The sequence below is a fragment of the Seriola aureovittata genome, chromosome 24, assembly GCF_021018895.1.
Source record: "Seriola aureovittata isolate HTS-2021-v1 ecotype China chromosome 24, ASM2101889v1, whole genome shotgun sequence".
Classification (NCBI taxonomy): domain Eukaryota; kingdom Metazoa; phylum Chordata; class Actinopteri; order Carangiformes; family Carangidae; genus Seriola; species Seriola aureovittata.
In genome coordinates, this window is record NC_079387.1 from 2,849,322 (window position 1) to 2,863,461 (window position 14,140).

General features: G+C 41.4%; 2 protein-coding genes across 4 annotated transcripts; one reads left to right on the forward strand and one right to left on the reverse strand.

The window, feature by feature from the left end:
* Positions 1-600: 600 nt before the first annotated feature.
* On the forward strand, positions 601-8,338 carry LOC130165622 (receptor activity-modifying protein 1-like). The gene is made up of 3 exons (XM_056371042.1): positions 601-904; positions 2,891-3,029; positions 7,877-8,338. Exons 1-3 carry the CDS (start codon positions 850-852, stop codon positions 8,130-8,132), a joined length of 450 nt encoding a protein of 149 aa, XP_056227017.1. The 5' UTR covers positions 601-849; the 3' UTR covers positions 8,133-8,338.
* A 198-nt stretch (positions 8,339-8,536) lies between these two features.
* On the reverse strand, positions 8,537-11,769 carry LOC130165621 (putative methyltransferase DDB_G0268948). 3 transcript variants are annotated; one of them, XM_056371039.1, is made up of 6 exons: positions 11,586-11,769; positions 11,239-11,399; positions 10,652-10,857; positions 10,148-10,251; positions 9,919-10,056; positions 8,537-9,346 (listed from the first exon to the last, which is right to left on the reverse strand). In XM_056371039.1, exons 1-5 carry the CDS (start codon positions 11,691-11,693, stop codon positions 9,946-9,948), a joined length of 690 nt encoding a protein of 229 aa, XP_056227014.1. In that variant the 5' UTR covers positions 11,694-11,769; the 3' UTR covers positions 8,537-9,346; positions 9,919-9,945. The 3 variants fall into 3 exon arrangements, with proteins under 3 accessions (XP_056227014.1, XP_056227013.1, XP_056227016.1); XM_056371038.1 differs by having other exon boundaries at positions 10,644-10,857; positions 11,586-11,765; XM_056371041.1 differs by having other exon boundaries at positions 10,644-10,853; positions 11,222-11,443; positions 11,586-11,726.
* Positions 11,770-14,140: the final 2,371 nt, after the last annotated feature.

The window sequence follows — 14,140 nt, forward strand, 5'->3', positions numbered from 1 at the left end:
TTTTCCTTCACACATCACACAACAAAAAAAGGGTTTTGAGCATTTAGCGTTTATTTTTATGTTCATTAAACGCAAACATAACGTGGTGTACACATTAAAATATAGTGTTGCTTTGACCTTTTTTTTTTTTAACTGTGTACTCAGCATAACTCTGCAAGTCCTATTGTAGTTTTGTGTTTTCGTTATGTAAAGTGAACACAAATTATTCATTTTTTAATTGCCCTTGAGCTAATTAGGGTCTATTGACTTTATAAATTTAACTAACTTAACTAAAAAAATAAAAAATGGTTGACTTAACATAAAAACAATTTACACTCACGGTCACAAGGGATGAGTGTTTGCAGATGAGAATTTATGGAGAGATTTTACATCTTTTTTTAATTTTATCTCCACTATTCCCATATGTTTTGATATTTATATAATATGCCTGTAAATGAAGGCGATACATATTATAATTAGACTTTTTTTTCTTGCAGTGATTCCCTGAGTTCTTTACGGCTGCACTCATTTTGGTGTTTGACTTTGTTTTGTCCCCTGTGAGCAGCTCCACGCTGGAAGCTGCAGGACAAGGGGATCAGATGACAGGCTGAGCTTCTATGATTAGGGCCGCTAAGGGGGAAGGAGGCTGCCCACTGTGGAAGGTCAAGGGGCTTTCTACGCACAATCAGTTGGCGCCTTCTCGCTGCCCGCACACCCTGAGCTGCGGTTCATTTTTTTATTTTTATTTTGTAACGTCGTGGTGTATTCCCTCTATCAGTGGCTTTGGCTTGCATAGCGGAGGGAAGAATGAGATATGGGCAGCTGATCTCCAGGGAGTGAGCAGAGCGTGTCTTGGAGGTTGTATTCGGCATGGCACTGGAGAGTGCGTCGCTCCTGAAAGCAGGGCTTGTGTTGTTGATGGCAGGTGAGTGTTTGTGGTGGTGAGGTGTTTGAGGTTTAAAGTTTCTGGATGTTTTATGTAGATTTTTTATTTGGGTAATTTTGAGGTTTTGTGAAGAATAAGTGAGCAAACTATCCTTTATAGCTTAAACATAGTATCATACATTTCAGACATGATTTGAGTTCACTGTAATCCCATCCCTGATATTGCGTTTTTTTTTTATTGTTGTTGTTGCATGTACAATTTGGACTATGCATTGTACCTGTACATGTTTCTTCTCAGGTCAGTGGTGTAGAGAATAAGTAGCAACATCACACTGCAAAATACAGTTTAATTACAGGTTATGCATCAACTTTTACTTGAGTATTATGAGCAAAATCTAATTAAATATCATAAGAAAAGGTCTCAAAGAGGACAAAATGCCCTTGTTATGCATCAACGAGTATAAGGAGCATTTGTTACTATGAAGATGAAGCTTATTATATCATTTCATCCAGTTTCAGGTGGTTTAATTTATAACAATTCATCTTACTTTATGAGCTAATCATGTGCCTTGTATGTAAAATCTTAACTTCTGAGGTAACTAGTATCTATATAGATGAATGAAATAAGACAAGTGAAAGTCTAAAGTAACATGAAACGGAGAAAGTCAAGTAAAATACAAGAGCCAGAAAACTGTACTTGAGTACATCTTGAGTAAATGTACTTTGTCCTGATGGGGTTTGTGTGACCTGCAGCACAGAGAGGAAGTTCAACAGGTTGTTCGGAGGGTTTTAAAGCTGCTGCCAAAACACGATTATAACACGTACAGAAACATATTTGTGTCATCAGTGCTGCAGTGTGGTTCCCAACTCCCGACATGTTTGTGGTATAAAAAGGGTAGGTTTGCTTTCAACACTCTCCTCTCTCGATGAGGCTTTTTGATGAGCTCCTTTTCAGGGGGTGGGGGGGGTGGGGGGCAGCAGGGGGCTAAACACGACTGACATTTGAGCTAAATGGATCATCTCATATTCATGAGCATCACTTTTTAAAAATTCCATAAATATTGAGCCCTGGAATTGCAGATTGAATTGATTACTTCTGGTAGATTGATGGATGTTTCCTATCCCCGAAACAGGGATAAAAGTCGGTGGAGTGCAAACCTCCAGCTATAACTCTGCTGTGGTGGTTTGCTAGTTTGATTTTCCTGGAAAATGGAATGTGAATGCATCGCTGGTTAGCAGCCAAGTTGAGAGGGAAATCTGAATGCCAGAATGTCAGATTTTGCCACCAGCTGTTGCCAGCAAACAGACAGGTGACACATAACATCCCTTCAACTCTGTGGGTGATAAACAAGCTAATGGACAGCGCCAGGAGGGGCCCATCCATTTCTTACATTCTTCCTTTTGCTAGCATCTCTTTTGAAACCCCCATGTCAACACATTCAGTCTTCCTTTGAGTGTTTCAGAGCCTCCAAAACCCAGCTGAGACAGAGCAAACATAATGGGCACACAGTCGGCCCTTATCAGGCCGGCGCAGGCCGAGCTTCACCGTCTTTCTCTATCGTAACAACAACCTGTTTGTTTTCCAGACAGGCCTTTCCCGCCAGCTTAAGCTCCCTCTCCTTACTGTACCGCTCATGGTGTTACATTCAGCAGCGAGTCCTGCGGGATGGCTGCGGCCTGCCTCCACGTTAAGAGGCTGTTTACGCACATCTCTGAAGTAAACAAATGGGATTGGGACTCCGACAGCAAATTAAAAATCTTTTCTTCGCGAAAGTAACAGCATAATAGGGAAGAAACGGTCCAATAGGAATTACCATTGCCAGGACATGACCTTGTTTGTTGAACAAGCATATGCCTAATTATCTAAAGTTAAACAGAGCAGATAACCTCTGTAGTGCTTTATAAAATCATTTCTATCCTTACAATGATGCAAAGTTTTGCTCCTCACTCACCAGAATAAAATCATCACCCACATCCTTTTTCACTTAATTAATGCTTTGTTTCCCTCCTTTGTTTTTCTCTGTAGCCCAAGTCCTTCCTTCGGTGTCTGGCTGCAGCAGGGGCGTGTACGGGAGGGTTATCAATGATCTCTGCTTAGCTAAGTTCAAATTCGACATGGGAGGACTGGACCAAGGCCTGTGGTGCAGCTGGCCCGACACAATGGAGTGAGTTCACTGACTGAGACGTGCAAAAAAGAGGAGGAGGGGGGGTAAAGCCTTTAAAAAAAAAAAAAAGGTTACTGACAGGAGAGAATCATTAAGAGTCAACCAATACATCAACAACACCACAAAACTTACCACATGAGGAGGTTGGGGTTGTGAAGTGAGCCAACCAGCAGAGTCAGGCTGAAGCGCCTGAGCTGTACATCTGCACTGGACGTTGTAGTCAGATGGTAGCCACGCATGAATGAAACAGCTCATGTCAATCAGTGACTGCAGGTTGCATTTGATTCCCAGTCAGAACTCGCAACTGTAGATTGACAGAGAACTTTGCTGTGTCACAGTTTAGACATTTTATCAATCACCTCTAAGTTCTGAGTGAAGATCAATATCAATATCTTTGTTTAGCTTTATTAGAATCAGACAGAGTGATACCTCTGATCTCTCTTGCCCATCGACACCCAGGGAAAACATTTAATTTTACCGCCATAATCACCCAATACATCAGTGTCACACACAGTCCTGACACCTGACCTGCACTGCACGGTCTCCTTATGAGCGACAATATTACACACAGATATTGGTATAGGAAACCAATAACAGGGTTATTATTTGATATGTCACCAACCTATTTTACATAGAAATGGCTAAAAGTAAAATTTAAATTTGATTACATTATCTCATGAGTTAAATGTCAGCATAATGTTTTACTTTTTGCACAGTATAATGGATTGAAAATCATGATTAATTGCTTAAAGAAGCTGGTATTTCCTCCATATAGAAGCATGTACTCAATGGTTAACTAAATAAATACATTACATTCAGGCAGCACATAGCATCATATCAAATGTATGTTTTTTTTCCTCCATTCTCCCTATTAGACTTTTTTGCTTTGACTCTGCCTGATGCTGCTCACAATATGTTGCTCTGAGTTGAGTTCACTTCTTCACATCTTCATCCTGCTGTCGAAACTAGTTTGCCTGCAGTACTGTGTTTTCACTCACGCCATCACTTAGTCACGGCCATTCACTGTAGCTGTTGGACACTGTATTCTGTGTGTGTGTGTGTGTGTGTGTGTGTGTGTGTGTGTGTGTGTGTGCCAGACAGTGACTCGGAGAAGTGCTTTTTTCTCCCATCCAACAGCAGCAGTCAGAAGATGAGTCAGACAGGAGCTGGGAGCAGCACCCACAGGACAAAGCTACTGTCAAAACTGAGAGATTTCCCTCCTGACTCGGTCATCCTCTCTTCGTCCAGCATGTAACTGGTGGTGGTGCTCTGTGTGTATGCATGTGTGTGTGTGTATGTGTGTGTGTGTGTGTGCAGTCTCATCATATGAAAAAAAATATAAAAATCATACAGGCACATAGAGCGTTTGATGCAACAATGTTTGATGCCATCATTGACATCCATCGGTTTTATAATAATAATAATAATAATAATAATAATAATAATAATAATAATAATAATAGTGTGACCAGTGGGCTTAAATCTACACAAGGTAACTTTTGAAAGATGAATGTAGACAATCTTCCTCTTACACATGAAAAGCTGAATTCACAGGCAATAACGTGCATGCTTTATAAATTCAATACACCCAGGGGTTTTGCTGCTGCAGCCTTACTTTGTCTGGTGTGACCAGTAGCCTGTGTTGACAAAGAAAACCTGCCTCGAAGCTGTATTCACCACTTGTGGCCGCAGTGGTCGCTGTCTCAGACTCTGCCTCTAGCTGTTATAACCCTGCCCGTCTACATAGATCATAATTAGCTGTGCTGTTACATCTGTGGAGCTAAAAACCCTCCCTTTTTTTTTTGTTTCTGTAAATGTTTTTCCCACTTGTAATTTGTCCACTTGTCAGCAAACAAATTATATGGACAGCGAAGACGTTTCTCAGGAGAGATCCGACCACAACACACGCTATATGCTATCCGGCAGAGCAATCCAGTACAGAGTTATCAGGGCCCGCATCACATAGTCAACCAAGTAGTGGAAAGAAGGGTCTAATTAATTATAGAACTGAAGTGGTTTGTCCTTTTAAGTGAAACCACAGGCTTCAATCAGCATGAATCCCAGAGTAGTTTAGATCCACTGTGTTGTTCTATGAGGTCACTCAGATCTCATGTGAATATACCCATTTTATTCTGAGCGTAAACTGTGGTAGAAATCCCCCAGGATGCTAATTAATATTATTACATATATATTATTCATCACAAGGATATTTACAGTTTATAATAACAAAGATAATTATGCAGCTTTACTGCTACTACTTTACTGCTCTGTATTTCAGTTGAATATAGCACAAAAGTATCTCAGTCACACTCATCTCTAGATGAGCCCTTGAATTATTAGATAAAGATGCATCTTCTCTCAGACACTTTGCTTCTGTGCAATCAAGTGCTTTTGTTGATCCGTGGCTGTTTTTCTCCAAGAGAAAATAAACAGTCCCTGTGGGTTGTCTGTAAACACGACTGAGGAAAAACTCTTTGAAAGGAGATAGCTGAAAAAACTGTAATCAGGTACTCTTTCTCTTTTTTTGTGTACCAGTGATGATCAGTTATTCTTCATGTCTTATCTACACATACTGTCTGCTACAAACACCCACAACCGTCGTGTCAGTCTCTACGCCATGTGACTGATAGCTCTGAGGCTACAGTGATGCAAATTATCCTCTATTGAAGGATTTTCTAAATTAGTAACATGAGTCAAAGAAACATTGGAGAGTTTCTTGCCAAAATTTTTTATTTTTTTTGCAATCAGATTAACAGAATCTCATATCATAGAATATATTAGTGCCCAAAGCTGTTAATTGGAAATTGCCAGTGTGTGTGTGTGTGTGTGTGTATAAATGTGTTTGCAGCCTCTCGCGCACACACAAGATGTCTTTCTGACTTTCTTGTTACTTTTTAAACTTCAGAAACAAATTATATATTTTGAGAAGAACTTGATATCATCCTACACGCGCTGTATTGCTCAGAGCGATAGAAACACTCCAGCCCCTCTTGACTCATCTTGTCTGGAGCCCTGACTGGAAGCTGAACACATACTGTATATTTGTGTTATCATACTTGTGAGAACCTCCATATCCATAACCTTGAACCTCCACCCAAACTGAATCCTAATCTTAATCATAGCCACAGGCATCACTCTTAAAATCCTAAACTGTCATCAACCCTCACCTCTAAACCTAATCCTGATCCACCAGCATTTTGAAATGCAAGGAACACACACACACAAAACACCACTACATACTGATCATGTAATTCATGCTTATATCCAAAGTGACTTATAGTCAATTGGCCGTTCGGTTTTTATAATGTTTTGCTCAGAAATACTAAAACTAGCAATACCCGCTCATTCAGGCACTGGACCCCGGAGGAAAATGATAACAGCAAGGACCCCCCGACCATGATAGGTTGGATGATAATGGTTGAATGTACCACACACTATATTAACTTATGTTAGTAGTAACATCAAGACCCTCCTCAACCAGAAAAAGGAGGCCTTCGGGGATGGAGACAGGGAGAGGCTCAGGTGTGTGCAACATGAGCTGAAGAGGAGATTAAAGCAGCCGAAGGAGGACTACAAAAAGAAAGTGGATAGGAAGCTGCAGCACAGCAACACCAGAGAGGTGTGGAAGAGGATGAGGACCATCACTGGCTATGAAGAGAAAAACAGCCAGGCAACATCAGGTGATGTGGACCCAGGCCAGTGAGTTCAACCTGTTCTACAGCAGGTTTGACACAACCTCATCTGTTTTCTCTCCCACTGCTTCAGCTGCAGCTTCTCCTACGGCATCTCCTTCACAACCTTACACTGCAGCTGCAACTCCCTCCACACTGGATCAAGTCTCCTGTCCTTTACAGCGGAGGAGGTGAGGGCGGGGCTCAAGAGGCTACGTCCTGGAAAGGCAACAGGCCCGGACGGTGTGTGTCCGATGAGCAGCACTGGGGCTCCACAGAGGACTGTTCTGATTCCGCTCCTGTTCACCCTGTATACAGCCAACTTTAAATACAACTCTGAGTCCTGCCACATCCAGAAATACTCGGATGACGCAGCTATTGTGGCGCGTATCAGGAACGGGCAGGAAGAGGAGTACAGGGATCTGATAATGGCCTTCAGTGAATGGAGCGTCAAGAACTGCCTCCTTCTGAACTCCTCAAAGACCAAGAATATCTATCTATCTATCTATCTATCTATCTATCTATCTATCTATCTATCTATCTATCTATCTATCTATCTATCTATCTATCTATCAATCAATCTATCTATCTATCTATCTATCTATCTATCTATCTATCTATCTATCTATCTATCTATCTATCTATCTATCTATTAACACTGCATATTCTTAAGTACATATGTATGAGTGTTAAAGTTGGGTGGATTTTTCCTTTAAGAGACTCGGCTTCCTGACCACTTGGCCGTTGGGCCTCCAGCTATGCCGTCGAACACAGCGGCCATCTGGAAACAGTATCTCTCCTGGTATGGTGCAGTGCTGTAGTGATGTGGCTGCCATGTTGGAATGCATCTCCATTTCTTCTGCCCTCTACCACCCAGCAGTTATATTTAGCTGTGTTAAACCCACTGGTAACTCTAGACACTACTTTGCCCCCCCTCTCAAAAGGAATCTCCTGCCCTGATCCCACTCTGAGAGATGATTTCAAACAGAGATGATTTCAGTCGGAAGAGTTGTGTTTTCTAAAATTCAGTTAATCTAAATGACAGATGAAGGGATTTCTATAAGTCCATAACCTTCATGCTACTTGATGTTTGTCTTAGCAGCTGGCGTTTCATGCTTCTTCTTCTCTTTTCACCTTTGAGTTGGACACAGTTTCTCCCTCTGTCGCCCTCTGTAGGATATATGAGGGACTAACGAACTGCACCTACCAAGTGGCCTTGAGGATGGACTGCTTCTGGCCCAACCAGATAGTCGACCGCGTCTTCATGCACATTCATCGGGCCTACTTCCACGACTGTGCTCTGACCGGCCGCCTCCTCCACGACCCACCGATCAGCGTCCTCGCCCCGTTCATCACGGTGCCGGTGCTGGTCACCCTGCTCATGACCGCTGTGGTGGTGTGGAGAAGTAAACGCACAGAGGGGGTTTTATAGGGACTCTTTGTGTGCTGGATGCTTGGGGCTGCAAATGGACTCTCTGTGTTAGGTGTGAAGCTGTGTTATTCCAATATGTTCATACGAATTTGAGTGTATTTAAGCTGAAATTAAACAATGCATACCTCGTGAAAAAACTGTTTGACTGCGCCTGAATTTGACCTTAAACCAATAATATGCAATAAATGCTTTGTTTGATATGAAAATATGATTTATCCATGTAGTCATTTTTAGCAATAACATCATCAATATGCGAGTCAAAGTTTGGGGGAGAGTAATAAAGTTCTTTGAGATTCAGGGGATTTGGAGGCCATGCATGTTAATTACCATCTGTTCTCATGGCCCAAAACAATCTGTGAACACATAAATAACAGAAGAAAGGATGACACTCAGGGAGACAGCGATGGCTTGGATAAATGATGTGTTATATATTTGGCAGAGAGGTGAAGAAATGGGGGAAAGGAGAGCTAGAAATAGAGGAAAGCGCCCTGAGTCCTTTATTGTCTAACAGAGTCGAATCACTAAAATAAGCACAATCCTCATCTCATCTGCAATCTCTGAGACACTTGAGAGCTGTATATGTTTCTTAAGGAAACCAAGCAGTGCAACATAATGATGATTTGCTCATACTTAATGCAATTAACAGTAGAATTATGTTCAAATACAACAAATTTATGTCTCTAAATCAATGATATAAGAAGTTAAAGTGAGTTTGTTTTCAGTGCAGTTTTCTATCATCCTGGTCATGAAATAGGAAGCTCATTTTTAAAGAAATAAAAGCTTTTAACATTGTAGATGAGGCTCGAAGTGGACACTCATCCATCACTGTATGACAGGGCTCCATCTAGTGTTCACTCTGGAGAACTCTGCATGCACAGAGGTCAAGCCTGGAGTTCATTAAACAGTAGCTTCAGAACATAATTGTTTTATTATTACTTGAGTAAAAACCTCAGATATCTTTATCCAAAAGTAAAATGTTTCCAGCTTCGTTTTCAAAATGATTTTTCTTTCTGAATCACTGGATCATTTCAGCTTCTTGGTGCCTTGAAAAATGTAAGTGGTAGAGTAGTAGAGTTAGTTCAACAAGCCAAAAAAGACTTGTAAACACTCCAGGCAGTCAGAATGTTCAGGGTTTGCGTGCTAGCCAGTAGAAATACTTGACAATCACTGTAACCTCTGTGTCCGGAGAAGAAACCTTCATGGTAGACAGCAACCTGGGATGGAAGACAAGGAGGAGATGTAGGATCAAAAATGAATTCATGAATGCACTAATGGCTAAATTAAGATTGAAATGAATTAGTTGGGGAAATATAAAGTAGCAAATGACTCTGTCCTCCCTTTGGACCAGGAAAGACAAAACACAGGTCACACTCTTTCCAGAGAGCAGAAACGTGTAAATCTTCCCAAACTGTAATAGTAATTAAACACAATGTCATACTTTTTTTTCAGCCATGTAAAAGTTATGGCTCAGCACTTCCTCTCCATATATTCCGCTTGCTGGGCTATTCTGCCCTGTCATCTGCAGGGGAATTAATGGCAGCTATATTATCAAAGCAGTAAAAGCCTTCAACAGTTAAGCTTAGTCAAGCAATGTTTGGTTTTTCTGATTAATGCCCAAGACTGTGGCAGCATTCAAAGACGAATTTCAGCAGTTTTTTGATTATGATAAATGAATTTCTGGGGGAGATTAGGAGATCAACGTTCAGCCCCAGGTGAATGGAGGTGGGAGCTCAGGGCCAGAAGTTAACGATTAGACTGGTGGATGAGTTGGAGGCTAATATCTCACTTGTTCCTGATGTCATTAGAGAGACGTTCAGCCTCCGCAGGGTCCTGTTGTTGCAGGGCCTGGTAGCTGGAGAAGGTCTCCACCATGCCAATATATCCACTCAGTGGCAAGGTTCTTTTTACGCAAAGACACTCGTTCCTGGACACACACACACACACAAAAAAGTTATATAACAAAGGAATATTTAATGACTGCTTTTGAGCTGTGCAACCTGTCACTCAACACTCACCACTCTTTGTCTGGGTAGGAGCAGGAGGCAAACATGTCTGAGTAGATCTTCAGAGAGCTTGATCCTATATAGGGATTTCGGAAAGGAAGCAGGGCAGCGTAAAACTAATGGAAAGAAAGGAAGAAAACGTTTTCCAAACCAAGTTGCTCAAAGCTATTTGGGTAGAAAAAATATATCTGATTTTGGAATAAACAATTTCCTGATGTCAGTGGCTGCTCACTTCTCAGATATTGATTTACTTTGTTTTGTAAGATCAATGATAAACTTTGAACCTGAAGTTTAACATTAGTTTACCATTGGCTTTCAAACTGCCAGTGCACTGGAGTTCATTCTATACTCCAGAATGAACTCCAGTACTCTAGTTCCTGGTATGGGTCAAGCTACAAAAATGTTGGATCCAATCCTAAATTTCCCATAATGCACCCGATACCATATTTATCTTCCAGGTAAATCGCCACATATTTCAAAATCTATACAATAGTTTTCAGTTATCTACTTCTTTACAGATGTCATTCAATGTGTTGGACACGTCCCCATACTCCAGCTCCATGTCCACGGTGTAGCTCAGGAGGGCCAGGCAGCCTCCAGGCCTCAGGACCCTGTCAGCCTCCTGGAGGAAGCGCTGGTGGTCGAACCAGTGAGCTGCCGTCATGGCCGTCACAAGGTCCACCTCTCCGGACGTGAAGGGGAGCTCCTCAGCCGGACACTGTCTGGTTTAAAACGGTCGGAGCAAAGTTGTAGATGTGAAACTGAGGGTTAATGACACTGGAGATATACTGTATAATATTTGTGTTCAGCAAAGGGTAGATAAGTGAAGGTTAACTTCTGAATACCAGAACACAATATCCCAAAAAGGAGGCCACAATGACCATTACTCATGTATAATTTTGTCCCTGTACCACTAAGACGAATACTAAAATACAATACAATGCAATACAAATAATTAAAATAAGATAAGGTATAAGCCTATGAAAGGTAATACTAAACCTTGAGGTGAGATTGTTTCTAAGGTTGAGAATGACCTTATAACCTCGGCTGTCGAGCGGAAAATAGTAACGTGTCCCAAATACACACATTTCCCTCCGCCTCACTTGTATGACACATTTGCAGGGAAGCCACGGACCAGCGCCATCTCCAGCTGGGTGGGACTGACGTCTGTTCCGACCACCTTCGTAAAGTACGGGGCCAAAAGGGTTGTCCCTTGCCCCGAACCGCAGCCCACATCCACTGCAAGGTTGAACTGTTTTGGTGTCTAAAAGGGATTGAGTGTTAGCTGTTTACAGGGAATAGTCAATGCTGAAAAACGGGACGACAAAAGAAAAAATAAAATTAAACATTAAAACAAGTGAATACAGAGTAGATTTTAATATAGTATGAAGGCTTTAGCACAAGTAAGCATGTAATCTGGTGACATTCAATCGTGAACATACACATGTACCTTTTTCTCCATGAAGCTCATAATCCTGCTGGTGAGTTCATGCGGTGCGAGTCTGTACTGCAGGTAAGCAGCTGCCTGCTTTTTACCCTCAAAGAGCCGAACAGCCATGCTTCTGTGCCAGCGCGCTTGTGCTTGCAAAGCTCCTATCTGACTGCACACTATGACTCTGCACGCTGCACTGTGACCTTCTCTTTAGTTGCACATTAACAGCCAGGAATAAAATGGTCCTTCCCTTCCTGCACTGCTAAAAAAAAAATCACATCTCCATACAATTAAAAGCATCAGTGGATTTTCACATTAAAGTCCTGTATCTTCAATTTGCGATACATTATGTGTAATAATTTATTTTTATAGTTTAAGTACTTTGTCTCACTTAAACTTAATGTTGCTTTAAATAGTTTTTCCTTGCTCATCCTATCCATACTGGGTAGTTTAAAAGTGTCACGTCACGGAATAAAAATAAATATTCAAAAATAGCTGCAGCTGTGGGTGGCCCTTTAAATGGCACATTCATTCCCGGTATTAACAAAAAGAAATGTTTTTCCAAATCTGGACTTTTGCACAATGCACTTGCTCGCAAATAGCAGCAGATGGCAGTAAATGCACATACTTGGTGCTGAGATTGGGAGTGCTTGGAAATCACATAATTCTGCATCAGTAGATATTTGCACTGAGATCATCAATTAATTCCCTTATTTACTCTGCCATAGCATGTTTTTTGTTTTTTTGTTTTTTGGCATGAATATGAACAGAAAAGAAATGTATGACTAAAAACACAAGTCTTATCAAATGTACTTCATATACAAATATAGTGTTAATTTTTATAAACCGAAACTTTGGTTCTAAGTATATTTATGGATTATTTACGTTGGAATCCCATGAAGAAATCCTCAGCCTTGGCGGTCAGTCTTAGCCCTGTGTTTTCTGCTCAATCAACAAGCATTGATCCCTCCTGTTCGCCTGATCAATATCCATTGTCAGATTTGGTTTGCAATAAGGCAGTGTTAACAAAAGTGGGGGCAGGTGGGTGCAGGTTGTCCTCAGCCCCAACCCTTAACCCCACCATGTTGCTATGTGCAGCCCTGCCTTGTGTCGTCCAATCCATCAGCTTTGATCAAACCTGTCAGCTGCACTCAGGCCCCACAACTCTCCCCTGTGTGTGTGTGTGTGTGTGTGTGTATGTGCAGCTGTAGCATAATGACCACACTTTGGAGGACAATGTTGTCATCCACGTACATGTGTCTACCCAAACATAACCAATTTATCACCAAGTCTTTACCACCAAGTCTTATTACATTGTCCTCACACTTTCCCGCTCACACACACACAAACACACACACACACACACACACACATACACACACAAAAGCCATTAAAAACACAAAGTCAATGGACTCAGACAAGCAGCCTCATGTATTGCTTTAATATCTGCAGGCATTCCCGACACAGTAAAAAAGAGCTATGGGAGTGCTTCCATCGACTGTGACGAGCAGTGTTGCTAATGCTGCATGGGGAATTCTCCTGAAAAGCAATCACACAGGTAATCCACAGTAGGAGTAGAAAATATTGTGTTTAAAACTGAATTTTTTTTTTCATGTAAGCAGGTGAAAAAAAATAAAAATATATATCTGGATTTCACCCAGTAAAACCAGTTTGGGGTTTCTAAACCAGTTGAGGAAGAATTTGGATGAAAGGAGTTAGGAATAGTGGAAAAAGGGATATTTGATGCACCAAGTGTGTACAGTATGCATTACTTAAAAACCACATTTTAGCCAAAGTGTGTGCTGCTGTAAATACCTGTGCTCTGGTGTTTTTTCTTTCTTCTGACAGTGTGAGCATAGACATGCACAGTAGGGGGATGGATAGATGGGTATTGAGTATAAAATCCCGCTTCCCCGTGGAAATCTCAGCAGGTAAAAGCAGATTGCAGCTGTTGGATGAAATCCATGAATTTAGAAAACAGGCTTGTTGCCATGCAATTTTGTGTGTGTGTGTGTGTGTGTGGGGGGGGGGGGGGTGTTTGTCATGGCTATTTGAATAGGTTACAAAGGTCCCTGGCTCCTTAAACACACTCACTGTCAGTGAAGTAGCATGACGGCCACTAGAACTAGAGTTGGTGAGTGAGATGCAGCAGTTTTCCTCGAGTTCAAACTTATCCTAGTTATAACAATAAAGGTCCCATATTGTATAAAGTGAGATTTCCATGTTTATTTTGATTATAAAGCAGGTCTAGGTTCTATATTAATACATAGAAAGTATCAAAGCGCTCAGTCCACAAATTCACACAGAAACTCACCCTTAAAACGAGCCGTCAGGACTTTCTGTAACTTTTGTGATGTCACAACAAAGCGGTCACTGTTCTCAACCATGCACCAAGCCCCGCCGACCTGGACCCACCACCCAACCTTTACAGGATTTGGTTTCTCTGAGAATCCCTGAAATCTGCTATATTTTTATTCAATCATTTTTATTCAGTCATTCAGAAAACAGTCAGCCTCTTCTGATTGGCTCACTGACCTGTTGTTACTAGAGCTCCAGAGAGAAGCCTAAGAGAG

What these genes read in the sequence shown, in the direction of transcription:
- LOC130165621 (XM_056371038.1), bottom strand. Translation starts at nt 11,693, where the DNA reads ATGGCTGTTCGGCTCTTTGAGGGTAAAAAGCAGGCAGCTGCTTACCTG. An exon ending in CCTGCAAATGTGTCATACAA is followed by an intron (nt 10,858 to 11,238) that starts GTGAGGCGGAGG and finishes GTTTTAAACCAG; the next exon opens with ACAGTGTCCGGCTGAGGAGC. An exon ending in TCTAATGACATCAGGAACAA is followed by an intron (nt 9,347 to 9,918) that starts GTGAGATATTAG and finishes CTTCCATCCCAG; the next exon opens with GTTGCTGTCTACCATGAAGG.
- LOC130165622 (XM_056371042.1), top strand. Translation starts at nt 850, where the DNA reads ATGGCACTGGAGAGTGCGTCGCTCCTGAAAGCAGGGCTTGTGTTGTTG. An exon ending in GCTTGTGTTGTTGATGGCAG is followed by an intron (nt 905 to 2,890) that starts GTGAGTGTTTGT and finishes TTTTCTCTGTAG; the next exon opens with CCCAAGTCCTTCCTTCGGTG. An exon ending in AGCTGGCCCGACACAATGGA is followed by an intron (nt 3,030 to 7,876) that starts GTGAGTTCACTG and finishes CGCCCTCTGTAG; the next exon opens with GATATATGAGGGACTAACGA.